General features: G+C 40.6%; 1 protein-coding gene across 1 annotated transcript; it reads right to left on the bottom strand.

Annotated features, from left to right (window-relative positions):
* Positions 1-7602: 7602 nt before the first annotated feature.
* LOC111222524 (tripartite motif-containing protein 35-like) lies at positions 7603-9134 on the bottom strand. The gene is made up of 2 exons (XM_022746286.1): positions 9046-9134; positions 7603-8952 (listed from the first exon to the last, which is right to left on the bottom strand). Exon 2 carries the CDS (start codon positions 8933-8935, stop codon positions 7655-7657), a length of 1281 nt encoding a protein of 426 aa, XP_022602007.1. The 5' UTR covers positions 8936-8952; positions 9046-9134; the 3' UTR covers positions 7603-7654.
* Positions 9135-16730: the final 7596 nt, after the last annotated feature.

Here is a 16730-nt window from a genome sequence, read left to right as displayed (position 1 = left end):
GAATCAGACTCCCTTTGACTGTCAACTACACTCATGATAAATGTCACCAATATTCACACTGTGCTGCAGCCTGCAAAGACAAAACGGAATAAAATAAATGCTCTTCTACAGGAATATACGGTAAATGACATTTCCTATATATTTTACCTTCTAACTTTAAGACGGACAAGTATTTTGTCTTCATCACCTCATTTTACTCAAAGTTCATTTTATTCTTCTTCTAAGCTCAGTAATGTTTTCTTCACTCTTTGCTCATCTGGGCTGAAGATGCATTATGAAAGGAGCCGCTCATCCAAGAAATGTACGTCGATGATTCATCTTAAGTTATTTTGCTGTACATCACAGTCACAACCATGGAAACTGAATTCTTCAAGAGAGAGCAGTGATATAAGAAGACGGCAAAGTGATTCAGTCAAGTAAGTAACACCGTAAATAATCCTGTAAATAATCCTCTGCACAGCTCTATTTGTCATTTTCCTAGATCTATTGCCTTATGTAATCATTTCACACTTGTGCATTTGACTGTTGGCTGCTTACAGCCTGCAAATCTAGGAACTTTTTTTGCAGTCTTCTATTAATGTATTGAGAAGGAAATTACTATTTTCCCCTTTCTCTGCAGGAAGAGCAGATGTGCTAGCCCCCATAATGAATGACAAACCAGTTCTGGGAGCCAACACTGGACCAGCTTTGGGTCCAATTCCAAAACCATCTCAATGCCACACTCCCTCAATGTCACACTGCCTTTTCTGATATGCCCCCTGTCGCTGCTTAAACAAGCTATTTGCTATTGCTATATAGCCAAAGTTAGCTGTTTATTTTGCAGTCTAGAAGAAGCGTTGTGAGTTCAGCATCAAACTTCATTCCTTTCCTTGTCAAGAGCTGTCTCCAGCTCTCACTTTGCTTTCTATTTCTATTACTTCTTTTCTTCTACTGAAGTTAGCATGCTAACAAGCTAGCTCCTCCATGGTCGGCCTGTCTCATAACTTTCCAATACAGAATCACTGTAGCGTTCAGTCTGTCCTGAACAAAGTAAAACATTTCAGAAGGCGCATTATAACCTCTTATATTGTAAATGCAACAATAGCTGGAGCTCTAACATTGCTAAGCTAACGTTGGCTATGGAGCAATAGCAAAACTTACAAATAGCTCCTTTGAGGGAAAGATGGTCTTTTTAACAAATGTGCACATTTTAAACCTCAGTACTGTGTGAAGACTTGTAGCTTCAATCTTACTGAAGTTGTATTTTCAGCACTTCTTGACACTGTTCTTCATGATGCACAGGTATTGCTCTCACCTTTTTTCTCTTGCATGGCAACCTAAACTTATCTCACCTCTCATTTTTATTTTTACATCGGTGAATACTCTTCAGCTTTACTGAATAGGAATTACTCTGACTGGGTTGACATTTTTTTCATCCTTCTTACACATCTCCCACTCTCTGTCATTACTGGAGACTCAGAAAGCTGTAGATTTGTTTGTTTCAGAAGAGCATTGCACCCCTGCTAGCACACAACTGCCAATTTGCCACTAAATCCAACCCGATGGAGTGCAGGCTGACAGAGGCTGTTAATTTGCCTCATCATTAGGCTTGTTTATTCATGATTAATTAAACTGTTACTATTAAATATTATGTTATTATTAATAATAAATTGACAGTAAATTGCTACATTATATAGATATGTAGATACATACACTATTTAAGTCACTCAGAACGAGATAGTCTAGACTTGAAAACCCACATGATATGAACCGTGTCCACTGCAACCTGACAGTGCACAGCTCCACTATGTGTGTAAAATGTCAGACTGTGACTGGTTGCTTCACACCAGGTGAGACTTTCACACATTTAACAAGGCAACAGGATGATGGGTGTATGGAAAAACTAGGTTTCTCTCCTGAGAATGATGGAAGTTTCACGCCTCCCAGACCTAATTCTCATCTTCATCAGACTACCTAACAGTCCTGAGGTCCCATTCGTTAGTTCTTTTAATCTTTCTGTATACGATGCAAACACTTTAAAGACTGCAAACTTTTTTTAATGCTTCATCGTGAATCATAACTTTGGCTCACATTTGGTTTTGAAATGTAAATATGCGCAGAAGAAGCTAATGAAAGTGTAAATGAAAGCTTCCCTCCCCTTCTGCATTAGATTTTTCATTGATAATTTTAGTCTTCAGCAACACAGTTTCCCATCACCATCAATATTTTATTGTAATCCCTTGTCTTTTCACTTATATGAAATATACTGTATTATTTAGGTACAGTATTTTTGCAGATTTTCAAAGCCGAGTGGTGACAGTATAACACTGGAACTGCCAGTGTTTGTGGTTCAAATGCTCTGAGCAGCTCCTCATAATAACATGTTTGCTGGGACATGAATAAATAAAAGCATGTGCTAATTTATGGTACATGCTCTGTCAACTGATATCAACTGTGTCAAAATATAAGCACCATTTTGTGAAATAAGCTGTATTATAAAGTGCACACTGTGCGGCTCTGTAGCTGCTAAATGATCATCAAGTAGATGCTAACTTTGCCTTTGTCTGTCTGCACATTGGGTTTATCAAAGCTTTTCTACTATAAACAGCTGCCTAATGCGACTAACAGGGTTGATACCATTGTGTTTACAAGACAAGAGTTTATATTATTCCCTCTGAGCAGAGCTATGTCTTTAGAGCAGACTGGAAGCTACAGTGAGTCGCTAAACAGCTGCTAATGCTAACCCTAGCTATGTAGCAGTAGCAAAACTTAGAAATAGCTCTCTTAAGTGTCATGGTAAGGTGTTGGGCCACCATAAGCTGCTATTACAAGCATATATCCAGTTAGCATATATTTATAAAGTCTCTGACCTCTACTGGAGAGATGAACAACTTTCTTCAAAAAAAAACTTCCCTTAATTTGGTGTTTTGATGATGGAGGCTGAGAGAACTATCTAACAGGGCAGGACAGAATTGCCCATAGGTGTTAAGTTTAGTTGAGAGAGGTCACAGTATATCAATCACTGTGTTCGCCCATTTATTAATGTTTTTCCTTCAATTTGTCAAACAGGGGTATAACAGTGTATCTCTCTGTTATGTGTTATCATCTAATTATCATGTTTACAGAAAATAAATTCAGCTCACCCTGGTTGTGAGGTTATAGGGGTAAAAAGTGAAGTGAGATTTTCCTCCGTCTATACAAACCAATTTATTACTTTGATGGGAAAACCACAGAAGTGTCCTTGAGGAAGACAGTGCCTATATTTCGCAGGCAGAGTGCTAGGTTCAGCAGTGTTGAAGTGTATATAAAAACACGCACTGCTGATCAATACCACCTCTGCCTTGTATACCACCACCACCACCACCACGCCATCACAGCCACTCTTGTCTTGTCTCCAAGTGTTGGAGTATGAAGTGCATTCGTCTTTCCCTTTTATGTTTTGGATCCGCAGACTAAGTGCTCCATCATAACGCAAGCGCTCTGCCATCCTCCATTTTCATTGATGAAAAAGGTGAGAGAGTGCAGCAGCTCTCAGTCCCACCAGGTGCCACCCACCCCACCTCTCCACCTCCGCACCCCTTGCCACCCTCCCTCCCTCATTGTCTTTAAGTGGTTTTAGACCCACTTGTGCCGTGCTTTCAGAGAAATATAGGTCTGACGGCAGAGGAAGGACAGCAGCCTTGTCCTGTCCATCCTCAGCTAACAGTCACCTCAAAGTTAGAGGTCGAGGAGACCACGGCTGTTTTTTGTGCTCATGTTGGTAAAACAGGGAAAAACTCAGTACTGCTATTTCAAGCTCTTTTGAGTTTTCTGGCTTTAAAGGAAACAATTGCAATTATCACATACAGTATATCGCTCTCAAGTACAGTATTTAAGATCTTTGGAAACATGGGTACCTTGTCTAGAGTATATATATATAATATATGACCTAAAAATATTTGGACACCCCTGTTCACATACTTTGTTTTGTTTGTGGTTGTTTTTGATGGCTTGGGCGAGGCCCCTTAGTTCCAGTGAAGAAAAAGCTTAACCCAGTCTGGAGTAGAAGAATACCTTTCCATAAGAGTACAGATGTTTTAAAAGCAAATTAATGCCCTCTGTCTTGGATTGAAATGTTCAGCATTAACACATGGGTGTAATATTTGGGTGTCCACATAATTTCGGCCGTGTGATGTATGACCTTAGCTGATTTCTCTATAAATGCAGGCAAACATCTAAGGGTGTGATCCCTGTGGTTTCAATGACACCTTTACAAGTGCTAATTGTTAATCATCACCTTTGTAATGTTCACATAGCTGGGGTGCCAGTTTATAAACATACCAGAGACATACTGTGCATGTGTAGGCTTTGGTTCTTTGAGCAACTGGATTGTTTGAATATGAGAAAAGCTGCGGATGAAAAACTACTCAGCGAGTGAGTGGTATAAGTTTGACTGAACATTTTTTGACAAAAAAAGTTTTTCCTCAAAACTGTATCAGACTTGAACCAGCAGATGGCGCGATGATCTGAATATTCACCATTTTTTCACTGGTGATCTCCTTTCCTTTGCAGAAATTCATCATGAAACAATATATATATAAAAAAAAAAAAAACATATGGACACCCACATATTACACCCATATGTAGCTGCTTCAACATTACCCCCTCGTCTGGTTTCAGGCGTTCCACCAGGTTTTAAAACTGCCTGCAGGATTTGCCCCCATCACAGCCATAACAGCATTAGTGAGGTTGGTCTGATGTTGAGTGATAAGACCTGGATCACATTTGGTGTTCTGGTTCATCTCAAAGGTGTTGGAGTTGAGGTCAGGGTCGTCAAGTTCTTTTAAACCAAACGAGGAAAGACACTTTTTATTGGACGATTCCAGGACAGTATTGGTTTAAATGATCATTGTCCACATACTTTTGACCAGATATATTATTTCAACTGGCTTCAAATTGTTAAGATTTTAAACTTTGCAAGTTCGACTATGTATGTAGAAAAAAAAAAACTTTTCAGCTGTGTCTTCATTGTTTCATAATTTCCCATAAATAAATAAAGTGTACAGTATGTGTACCTGTTTGAAAAGTGTGTGTCTGTGTACTTATGACTGAAGCGAGTGGGACTGATCCTTTGCTGCCATCTAGTGGCCTAATGTAATATTACCTCATTTTTATATATCAAGTTATACTGTATAAACTGTTTTATCATTTCACCAGATTACAATAAATACAACTACATCTTCTAATTTTTGTAACCTCGCCAAACAACAGACTCGTGTCCAATTAGTGTATAGAATGTGTATGTCTATTGAATAGTATCTACCATAAAGTGAGCCAAGATTTACACAAACTTTTTCTGTACTTTATCCTACCTTGCACTCCTGCCTGTGTGCATGTGCTCCCATGTATATTTATGGTGTATATGAACTACCTGGAGATGTAAGCCAAACACAGTCACGTCAGATATATGGGCCTCTGCGGGGCTGCCGGGGAGCCGGGCTGCAGTTTGGTTTGGCCACGGCACAGCAGGAGCCACCTCCCTCCCTGTCAGTCGTCATGTGGAGGAGACATTCATCTCTGTGGAGGCAACACGATTACAGCTCAATGAATACTGTCTCTCTGCGGTCAAATTTCTGCTGCTGAAAAATGTAGTTTTTCATATCCCGTGCTGCTTTTATGAAATAGTTTTTCAATGTTTTCTTCTTGAAGTAGACGTGACACTGGTTTAGTTTGGGACAAAAGAGATCTCTGACATGTCATGATGAGAAAATGTCTCTGATGTTATTGTCCTTTTGACTTTATCTTAAATTAAATCACATTTTAATTATTTTCTCTCCATATAAAAGTGAAAACAATAGAAAAAGATATTAACTTAACTATTTAATTATTTAAATTTTAACCACAAATCATAACTTTACTCTTCATATACTTCATTCATTTTTGTAAATCAAAAAACTTTAAATATTTAATTAATTGTGTTAAAAATTGTATCTTCTGGTTCAATCACCTATACAGATTTAACAAATGGTCATTTTCATGAAGACAAGTGCAAAGCTAGCAGGTAATTCCATATGATTCTTCACAATGCATTCCAGTTAAAATATTTTCCTAAACCAGTTTTGTCCCAATAACCATACACATACAGTATTTAGACTTTGAGATAAACCTGAAATCTGAAAGAGCGACTGTTCCAGCAGCAGTAATGAATCATCTGTTCCCAGGCAGACTCATTATAGCAGGATCAGAGAGACCATACACTCCTAATCTTCTCCCCCCGTGCAGCTCCACCCTGCTGGGACTCTGACCTGACTGCAGGCTGATGACAGCGGGCACATCCACACTGGGTCCTTTATCACTTCTGAACAGTGTGAGTCCTTTAAACCTTTAAGTACTGTCAGTAGAAGACAGGGACAGGAGCCACTAGGAGGCAGTTTAGTAGCTTTCTAAACTGTGACAGTATGAATAATTTCATGGTCTAAAAATGAATATATAATTGACTTTAGATGCACGTCAAAGGAAAAAATATTTTCAGTTTGTCCAAATTGCAAATTTGGATTTGGATTTTCTTGACAACAGCTCCTCCGATCGACTTAAAGAAAGCTTCAAATATTGCTTTTCTACATGTTGGTCATACATCTGAGTTCATTTCTTTCTTCACGTGAAGTAACGCGTCGAAAAGCGATGTTTGAAGCTTTCTCGACATCAAAAAAACTGAACATTCGACACTGCACTTCCTTGGGTCCAAGTTTGAAGTGAATCAGATGAGTGGTTTCAAGACTGGACTCGAGGCCTTCTCTGTCACAGTAATCCAAAGTGTTACCAGACTTCTTAAGCCACTCTGTTCCACTGTTTTAAGAAAACAAGGATTAAATTAAGTCTATCATCAAGCATGTCCAGCTTCACTGGTCAAGTCCAACAGATGGTGACGACACAACAGAAACGGACAATAACAAGATGGCTGGCAGGTAAAACTGTAGACTTTTGTCACTTTTTATATGAACTAGCCTATTGTATATTTGCATTTCTGTCAGACGCAGGAGACCTTTAACATTAAGCAGAGAAGCAGAATATGACACCAAGTCAAGACAATATTTCATTATCATCATGAAAAACATGACATAAACAGCATTTATGATCAATTTAAATGTATAAACTGAAATAAACTTTCTTGTTGTTGTAGGGGATGAAAGAATGAAAGGTTTTACCAACAGAAACATCTTGCCTTCATTACATCAAATAGAAAACTGTTTATAGTATATTTTGGATCATTCCATATGTGTAGATTCTGTGCATCTATACTGTATATATTTCATATCTGTAAGTAAACATGAATCAAATTTCATGTCTGGACTAGAATAAGATAAATAAATAAGTAAATAAAGTTTGTTTAATCTAAACAATGATTAGCTGTCCAAACATGCAGTTATTAATATTTTTGTTTTTTTCTTTTTTTTGGATCTCAAACATGAAACAGCATCAACAAAAACAAAAAAGCTAAATGTAAACATTGCAGGGATTAGTATCATCACACTGTTGTGGTTTTATGCGCCAAAGGGTTAAATCGTGCCTATATGAAATGCTTTCAGGAAGATTTAAAAATATCAAGATATATTGTGTATCGTGACTTAGCCTAAAAATATTGTGACATAACATATATATTATATTCCCCTTTAAGAAATAAACATTAAAAATATAATCATCCATGTTCCACTGTCACAGAGACCTTCAGTGGTAAGATCTTCACTGGGAGTTTATGCAGAGTTTCAATGTATGGAAACAACTTCTCAGTGAAAGTGTGTGTGAAGGTGTGTATGTGTGTGTTCGTATCAGGATCAGAGAAAGACAGCTTTCCTCTGTCCCAGTCCAGTTTCACTCTGATCCTCTTGAACTTCTGCTGCACTGGGAGATCAGTGACCGGAGCTGAGGGTGACCATGCTGAGTATTTACCGCCACAGAACCATATTATCCATAATCCAGACAGTATGTCTCCCTTCCTACGGACAGACTCTGCTAACACGCCCAGGCAGTCTGTACTGTCTCCAACCTCCACATCCCAGCTGTGAGTCCCTGAGACGAAGCCCTCGGAGCCCAGGACAGACGAGTGAGTATCAAACCTCTCTGGATTGTCGGGAAGCTGCTGTTTCTGCCCTCGTCTCACACGGGACAGATCTTCAGACAGACTGAGTCCTGGTTGAGCAGTGTTTGGATCCAGAACCACAGGCGTGTAAGAGACCATAGTATCCTTCATCTTGTTCCAGATGTTGAAGGTCAGGTTGCCCAGGTGTTTGGCCTCGTCTATCAGAACTCCTGAGACCAGCTCTGGATCATCCAGCAGGGAGAACCGCCAGACTCTTTCCTCTGCAGCCTCGTAGTTCTGCAGGAATGAGATGTCCTCGGCTCTGAGCTCTTCCTCCGTGGCTCTGACTGTGTCTGAAAGAGCTGCTATCTCTCTGCTCAGAGCCTCTATCTTACCCATCGCCATCCGACTCTTCTGCTTCTCTTCCTCTCTCACTGCAGCCATCCTGACCTTCTCTTCCTCCTCTAGAAACTGGTGAAGCTTTTTAAACTGCTCCTTAATCTGCCTCTCTATGTCTTGGGCCTGGAACTTAATGTGTTCTGCTGTTTGAACAAACTTCCCTTTAATTTGTCTAAAAACCCTTAACTTTTCCTTCAAGGGCTCCAGAGTTTCCTGAAGTTCCATCCTGTATTCATCTGCAACTTCATCGACGGGTTTGACTGACTGCTGATGGTCAAGACAGAGAAGTTTTAATGTCTGTGAAGATTTCTGCTCTCTCTCCTGTAAGACGGCCTTTGGAGCTCTTCTCTTACAAACTGGACAGTGTCGTGTTAGTTTCTCTCTCCACCAGCTCTTCAGACAGTCTTTACAGAAGCTGTGGCTACAGGGCAGAAGAACAGGATCTATGAAGATGTCACAACAGAGCAGACAGCAGAGACCCTCCTCTGGCCTGAAATTCATTTCGTCTCCGAGAGAAACTGAAAACACAGCAGACAAAAAGTACAGTCAGTCATGGCTTAACTTCACTGACATTTACTTTTACTTTGAGCCTGGTTCTTTGTCAAACTCACCTTCAGTGTGTCAGCAGGTTGAAGCAGCAGTGCTGGAGTTTCCCACTCTTCTCTTCTGTAGCTGGACTCACAGAGGAAGTTGTTAGTTTGGTCTGAAAGTGAATCTGATCATCTGTTTTAAAGTCTGTGTATCTCTCTTTTGTGCGGAGGAACAACAAACTGTTTCCTGGTTTGTGTCAGGTGAGTCAGGTGAGGGGCGGCGCTTGCTGTTACTTCACCTGTGACACAGGGCGAGTTGCATTCCAAAGTTTTGATTCATTAATAGAAATGCTGAGTGAGTGTGCAGCAGAATATTGAATAGCTCTGTTCAAATGTAGTTCCCAGCTCCATTTTCTTTTCTTACGTACAGTGGCCCTATTACGCCATCATACAGCTTACTGGTAACAGGCTGAATGTTTTCACTTGGCAATGTGACAAAAAAAAAATCTTGATTCATTTCTTTACATCTGTCAATGTTACATTGTTAATGCATCTCACTTTATTCTGCACATTAACAGACCTGACAAAACACAGTTAATGCGAACTGACCCCATGTGTACCATATATTATGGCATGTCCACAGGCAAGGTCAGTCTAACCATCACATCAGTCACGTCAGTGTTGTGTGATGACTGTGTTTGCTTGTTGTTAATTGTTGGCTGATTCCTGCCTGCATAAACATCATTATTCTGCAGGGGTTGTTCCTCATTCGACTATTCATGAGTGAAGCAGCTGGCAGGGCCAACATGACGCTTCTCTACTGACAGATGACTCACTGTGCTAATGTATGTGCACACGTTTGTGTGTGCGCTTTAGTTTTTATAAGTATAATTTAAAATGAGAATGTATTATGGTCATTTTAGAGAAATTGAATTTTAGATGTTTATGTATTTGTTATTGATGCACCAATTTCTCACAGCATTGGTTGTTTATTTGGCTTAGCAATTTGTCTGAAAACAGTATTTTCATTGGTTTATATTTTGTTTATTCAGTTCTAACATTTAGTCTATTATTATCAGATCAGCTTTTTATAGTTAACACCACATACACACTTAGGAATTACAGATCCTGGTTCTGATAAAGGTAAGGCATAACTAGCAATGCAGTTAGCATTGCTAACTGTCCAACAAAGCTACTGCTGGTAGCTAGCTAGTGGTAGTTTGATGATTCTGACAAAACACTGAAACAGCTTCCACTAAATTATGTACAATTAAGTCTTGCAAAACAGATGCAACTCAAAAAACAGCTGACACTCACCCAAAAAGATTTATTCTAAGTTCAGACCGAATGCGTCGAGAAAGTCAAACTTGAACCGGAAGTCGTTCATTTTCGAGTCGTGTCTTGGCAGCGAGCGCGTTGACGTTGACGTTGACGGTGCGTCTATTCCGGTGTGGGCGCATAACATCAACGTGTGGCCGTTAGTAAAACGTTTATGCTATGACGCAGTTCGGCGGCAGCCAATCAGAATGTAGAAGTGATCCTCTCTAGAGAACACTACAGAACACAACTGTGTAAATTTTAGTTCGAAACATTTGTTCCCAATAATAATGGAGGAGACATTGATAATTGCAGTCTCGTGTTTCCCCCATCCTTAACGACTTGTCCCTTGTCCCTACAGACTTTTTAAAAAAAAAATTAAAAATGCATGAACAAATGACATTGCATGTGATCCAGGTGAGTTGACAAAGAGTAGCTATAATAAATTTTGTGAAAATAGGAGGGAATAGGGAAATGCTATCTAGCCCCATAGCATGCAAAGCAGTGTTGCTTGAGAACTTGATGCCAATCGGTCAGTAACATTAATGTTGCTAATTAAAAAAAAAAATTAATTTGGCTAACTTTAGACTAACTTGTCAGTTGGCACAAACATAGCAGCTGACATGCCTGTTTGCTTTGTGGGCCCTTTAAAAACGGTTTGCAAGACCAAGCATTATGAATCACTGTAACGTTAGAGCACCCACAGACTTCATCAGCGTCCTTTTCAGGGTAGCCAAAGCCATTTTTTTTGCTCTCGCCAGTTTCAGTCTGAACGTACAGACTATACCTACAAACCACCCCAATGTATGATGGAGGTTAAAGGGAATCCCAGGGTCCCTGTTCCGGGGAATTTGGACACTGGTCCATAGGGGTCACTCTTACTCTGCCCACTCACCTGGAACCAATTTTCTCGGACGACCCTGCAGGAGCTGTTTCAGCACAGCTCCCAGAGTCACGTAAAACCCAATCACGGTAACGTGAGTGGAATTTTATTGAACCAGCTCCAGTTAAAGATTAAATGGCTCTACGATTGGCATACTTTCGTAAATCTTAAAATCTAGTCTGGTGCAGATGGGGCCTCAAGTTATACATTGACGAACCTGCAGAGCCTCTCTCACAGATCCAGGACTCTCTGCAGAACACAGTGTAAGGGAGGGGGGGGGGTGAGGAGAGAGGAAGACAGAGAAAAGGGTGTTTGACTCAGATAAATGTCTCCATCAAAGAGCACTGACAATGAAATCCCATTTAAAGGGTCCAGAGTCAGTTTAGTTTAGTTCCATCAGTTTAGTCTGATTATGAATCCACTTCAACTGCAGCTGGAGAAGCAGGCTGCATCTCCAGAAAGGCAAAAGGAAACAGCAGAACGCCTCAAAGTTGCATAAACAAAGTATACGACAGTGCATTATGACTTGATGAGAATCCTTTTATTCTCTTGTGGGAGAAGAGCAGCAGTATAGGGGAAGTGTTACTGGCAATCCAGCACACATTACAACACTGTCGTGGTTTGGTCAACCAGGCCATTTTCATTGCCTGAACTGGCGGAGACATGCACACACAGATTGCAAATACTTTTTTTTTTTCTTTTTATAAATGCAGATCATTTTCAGCCTCCAGAGTTTCGAAACATTGAGTGACATGGATTAAAAGTAGGAATCTCTGGAACGCCCTTGAGAGTAAATTGAAGCTCCCAACACAGATCTGGTTGTTTCCCAATTCTTCACATAGGTTTATTTTAAATTTACTATGTTGCTCTATTCCGCACACAACATCTATTGCATCTCTGTCTGTCCTGGAAAGTTGGGATATTAAGCTACATAAATATAATTGATTGAACTTGAGCTGCGTGTCCCTGTATGAATTTTCCCTTCGTTGAAAAGCTCCAATGGATCCTCCACTCTTACCAAACTGTCAGCACGTCTTTTAAAGGGAATGAGAGGTGCCATCTTTCCAGCCTCTGGCCATACCCATTATTAAAGTCTGATAATAGATTTTTCCACATTCACCTTTTTGTTTCCAATGTTTAATGTAGGTGCCTGATGCTCCTGCAACCACAAACCAGACTTTGTACCTTGTGACTTCCAAACATTTTCGGCCCTGGCGTCTGTTAGATCTTTCATGATAAAAAAAAAAAGATCTTTATGTTTGTTTTTGTTTGCTATAAACCAAAGACAAACTTGTGTAGCATTTGTAGCAACAGCCATGAAAGCTCCACCTACACGGGGTCAAACTCAGAAACTCAGAGAAGGAACAATACATTTCAGAACCAACCACACTGTCTGACTGATATGTGGGACGTATTCCCGTCAGTGCCTGGCAACCAGTTCCAAAATGAGGCTGTCACACAGTTAATAGTTTAATGATGCTATAGCTAGCATTGGTCTCTGGCTGCTGAAGAGTGGCAGCCTGCAGTGATGTCAGTCAAACCTCATGTAGAGCAGAGACATGACATCAGTGATTAGGTAATAGTCTGTTAGATTCTCCATTGGTTACGCTGGATTGGACTACATTTACCAAGGGACCCAGCCTGCAGTTTTCCCACAGTAACACTGCTAACACTTGACCTGTGTATGTGTGGCACGCGCACACACACACACACACACACAACACGAACAATAAAATGTTTACACAAAAAACACATACGATGCACATAAATACACTCCAAGCAAAAGACACACTCACCCTGACACACACACACTCATGATCCACATCTCTGGTAACTGGACACCTGCTCTCTCCTGCTCTGACTGACAGGCAGCAGCAGACAGTCCAGATCCAGTCCCAGCTCTTCCTAATTGGATTTGTGAGGCATCCTGCCGCAGGCCTCTAATAGCCTCTTGTAAGCCGCCTCGGGCCTGTAGTGCACCACTTCCTCCCTGCGCTGAGAATAAGGGACCTTCTGAAAGGCATTTTTGGCTGCACACCCTGATTCCTCAGAGCTATTAGGCACTTGTAGATTTTTAGGAGCTTTGACAACAAGGTCAGAACAACAGGACATATATGATAGAGAGAGAGAGAGAGAGAAAAAACAGGGAACAAAAAGTGGGTGCAAGGTTGTAGCATTAAAAGAGCTGGAGCCAACTGATGTTGGTTTTTGAATTTTGGAGCTGTACCACAGTCACTCCGGGACGTTTCCTCAACTGTACCAGCCTGTGTTTGACATTCAAACCCAAGACAGGAAATTAGGAATAAAAAGAAAAAATTTAAAGTGCACTCCATTCAATTCGAATAAATGCAACACCCCTAAAAGTTATAGTATATAATAGGAATTCTTGAATATGCAGTGATTCTTGTTCCATCACAATATATTTTTTAGAGTACTCTTTTATATATGCAGTATAATCTGTAATTTGTAAGAAAAACATTTTGACCTGGTCTCTGGAATAACAAAAAAAAAGTTTCATATTAATAATAAAATATGAAGCATAGTTAGTTTAAGCACTAAAGTTGAGCTTCCAGCTGCATAGCTAGTAATGTCCAATCAGATTCGTTCAGGTGTACACGGCGGACATTATCACCTGACACTTCCTAACTGTAAGGATCACGCTCATGCCATTTGGTGTTGCTGATTTAATGAAGATTAATGGTCATGTACTCGGTGGATTAGCTCTTTCAGCAGAATCCACATCGCTGCTTGGATTCATTGAGAGCTCCTTCAAACCAGAAAAGACTTTTCCACCAAATCTAACAGTAAAACCATTCACTATGAATGGTCACTTTCTTTAATTCAAGTGTCTCTGACTGGAGTCTAATTATTGTGAACTAAAACTGCCTGTTTGATGCAGAAGGTGCACATGAAAGTCCTGCAAGTGGACCCCCCACCACCACCACCACCACCAAATGCAAAAATGAACATGAAACTTTGCAATATATTTCCCCATGTAAAGAGAAGACGCCTTTTAAAGAAATGTTTTCTCTGGTCATGAAGTTCTTTAGTATCTTCATACAGTTTTTTTCTCCCACTGAACCTGGTGCCACAAACAGCCAATATCAATAAAAACAAACTTAAGAACATAATATTACAGAAGCATTTAAGCAGCATAAATATCTAAAGGATTAAACATCAATGATAGTAGAAATTCTGACGTGAGCCTGATATGTTTATGTGACGTCTGTCTGTGTCCAGTGTGTGATCAGACACACTACTTCACCAGGTGAGAGGTCACCACTGCTGTGGCGGCATTATATCAACATTACACTATCATTATTGAAAACACAAACATCTCTTAATACATCCTCAGGCCTGTGAACGTTGATCTGACAACAGTTAACTATGTGACCTTTGCTCACTGACTGATTGCATTTAAGTAACAAGCGTCGAGTCTCTCACTCCTGCAGCACATCAGACCACTGCAGAGCTTTAAACTCATGAGGTTTCTGGACTTTCACTTGGGGTTCAATTCGACTGGAAATATAAGACAAGGAGATCTCATCCTATCCAAGAGGGCAAAGATAAGGACAAAGGCATTTTCAATTTTAATTATTAAAGAATGAGACAGTACGGTGGTCATTGGAGAAAGAAAAGTTTATATATATTTCACTATAGTAGTTTCAAGTCTTCTGAGGCAGGTCTGGCTCAAGTACGAGGATTTCATCGGAAAGTCTTTGTGTCTCTGAGCTGGACATTTTCCTTCCAGGCCTTTTTTCTTTTACAGAGCTGAGACCAATTTTCTTTAATGCATTTTAACAGACCTTTAATAAAATTACAAAAGGTGGAGCAACTTGGTACAACTTGATCTTCAATATTGTAAATATATCAAAAAGAAGGAAAAACAACAGCGCGATCATTAGTGACTAAAAGCAGGAACTTGCATGTGAGCTGTACAACAGTGAGGTCAGTATTAATGTGCTCTGAAACATGCCAAAACATGAACAAAAACATGAAGTTCTTTGTTTTATAATGCAGCCAAACTGTGAGTCATATGCTTAATAATTTAACACGCAAGGTCTGCCTGCTGCTGTCGTATTTATATTTTACTGCTGCAGGATTTCATCAGGTCAAAACTGATCACGGTTCCTTTTTTTAAAGTCTAAAGTCAGATCAGCTCGCACAGAGGACGAGCTCAAGCCCTCATTTCTGACTCCGTTCTCAATTTCAGTCTGTTTTATTGATGTGAATCAATAATAGTAAAACAGACATCTACGTTTGAACAATACATGAATCCCCAGTTCATGAAGTTTGCCGTCGCCACAGTCTGACAGGAGTGTCTTATATTAAATGACCTCTGAAGAAACTCCAGGGAGAGGGCTCATGACAAATAACCGTGCTTGTAGAAAAAAGAAAAAGAAAAAAGAAAGAAGAGGATGGAGCGGTGGTGAGTTGGTCCAACCGTTCCAGAGCAGCAGAAGAAGACGAAGAAGTAGAACATCAGTGTTGAGTGATTAGAATAACAACAGTGGGCAGACAGCAAGTGTAGATCTCTGCTGTGGAACATACGTGACCGCCGACTCCATTTTTCAGTCGCCGGCCGACAGAACGTTTGATCTGGCTCTATTTCTTCATGTCAACAGCCGTGTGTGTGTGTGTGTGTGTGTGTGTTGCACAGACACACACAGGCCTGTCCTCCCCTGCGTGAGGTAGTGCGGGAAGTAGGGAGGCAGGGGAGGGAAGCTCTTATATTAATGGCTGCGGTTAACCTGGAAGGGTCAAACCCATTGGAGCTGTTGATGGATCTGGTCTGCAGGAGCTCTCTCTCTCTCTCTCTCTCTCTCTCTCTCTCTGTATCAACACACTAGCACTTGTCCACATGTGTGCAGGCCTAGGTTGCATGACCATCAGTCTGTGGTTGTCCAGAGATGAAGATGATGAGGAGGGGAGGGCAGCGGGGGCACAGAGATGGTGGAAAAAAAAGAAAAAAAAAGATGATTGATATAAAAGAGCAAATTGTAGTTTTAGTTACAGGCGTGTTTATCAGAGGCAGGGGGGATGAGGTAAACCTCAGTGGGTGGAGCCTCTTTACAACAGTGTTTCAAGATAGTGAGGAAAGATATCTGAGAACAAAAATAAGTTTTATCTCCTTAACATGAAAGACGTCATCAAAAACAATTAGCTGTTAAGTAATGACAAAGTGTTGGATGAATGAAAGCTCATTCCCTCACACACATTCCCACTGAGAGCTCCTGAGGTGCTACAACAGCGTCTACTGCTTTGGCCTTTGCTTCTCAGAGACAACAATCATCAACCTGGGTGTCATGTTTGATGTTCAGCTCTCCTTCTCTGACCACGTTGCATCCGTCTCCCGGTCGTGCCGCTTTGCTCTGTACAACATCAGAAAAATCAGGCCCTTCCTGACTCAGCACGCCACCCAGCTCTTGGTCCAGGCCTTGGCTATCTCTTGCCTTGACTCCTGGACCAGATCAGCCCCTAAAAGGACGCATCTCACTCCGCTACTCATCGACCTCCACTGGCTACCTGTGGCCGCCAGAATCAAATTCAAGTCACTAATGCTCGC

This window comes from Seriola dumerili, unplaced genomic scaffold (assembly GCF_002260705.1).
Source record: "Seriola dumerili isolate Sdu_G_001 unplaced genomic scaffold, Sdu_1.0 BDQW01000097.1, whole genome shotgun sequence".
NCBI lineage: Eukaryota > Metazoa > Chordata > Actinopteri > Carangiformes > Carangidae > Seriola > Seriola dumerili.
This window is presented reverse-complemented; position numbering and strand designations above follow the sequence as displayed.

Coding starts and splice junctions, on each gene's coding strand:
- LOC111222524 (XM_022746286.1), bottom strand. CDS start 8,935: ATGAATTTCAGGCCAGAGGAGGGTCTCTGCTGTCTGCTCTGTTGTGAC.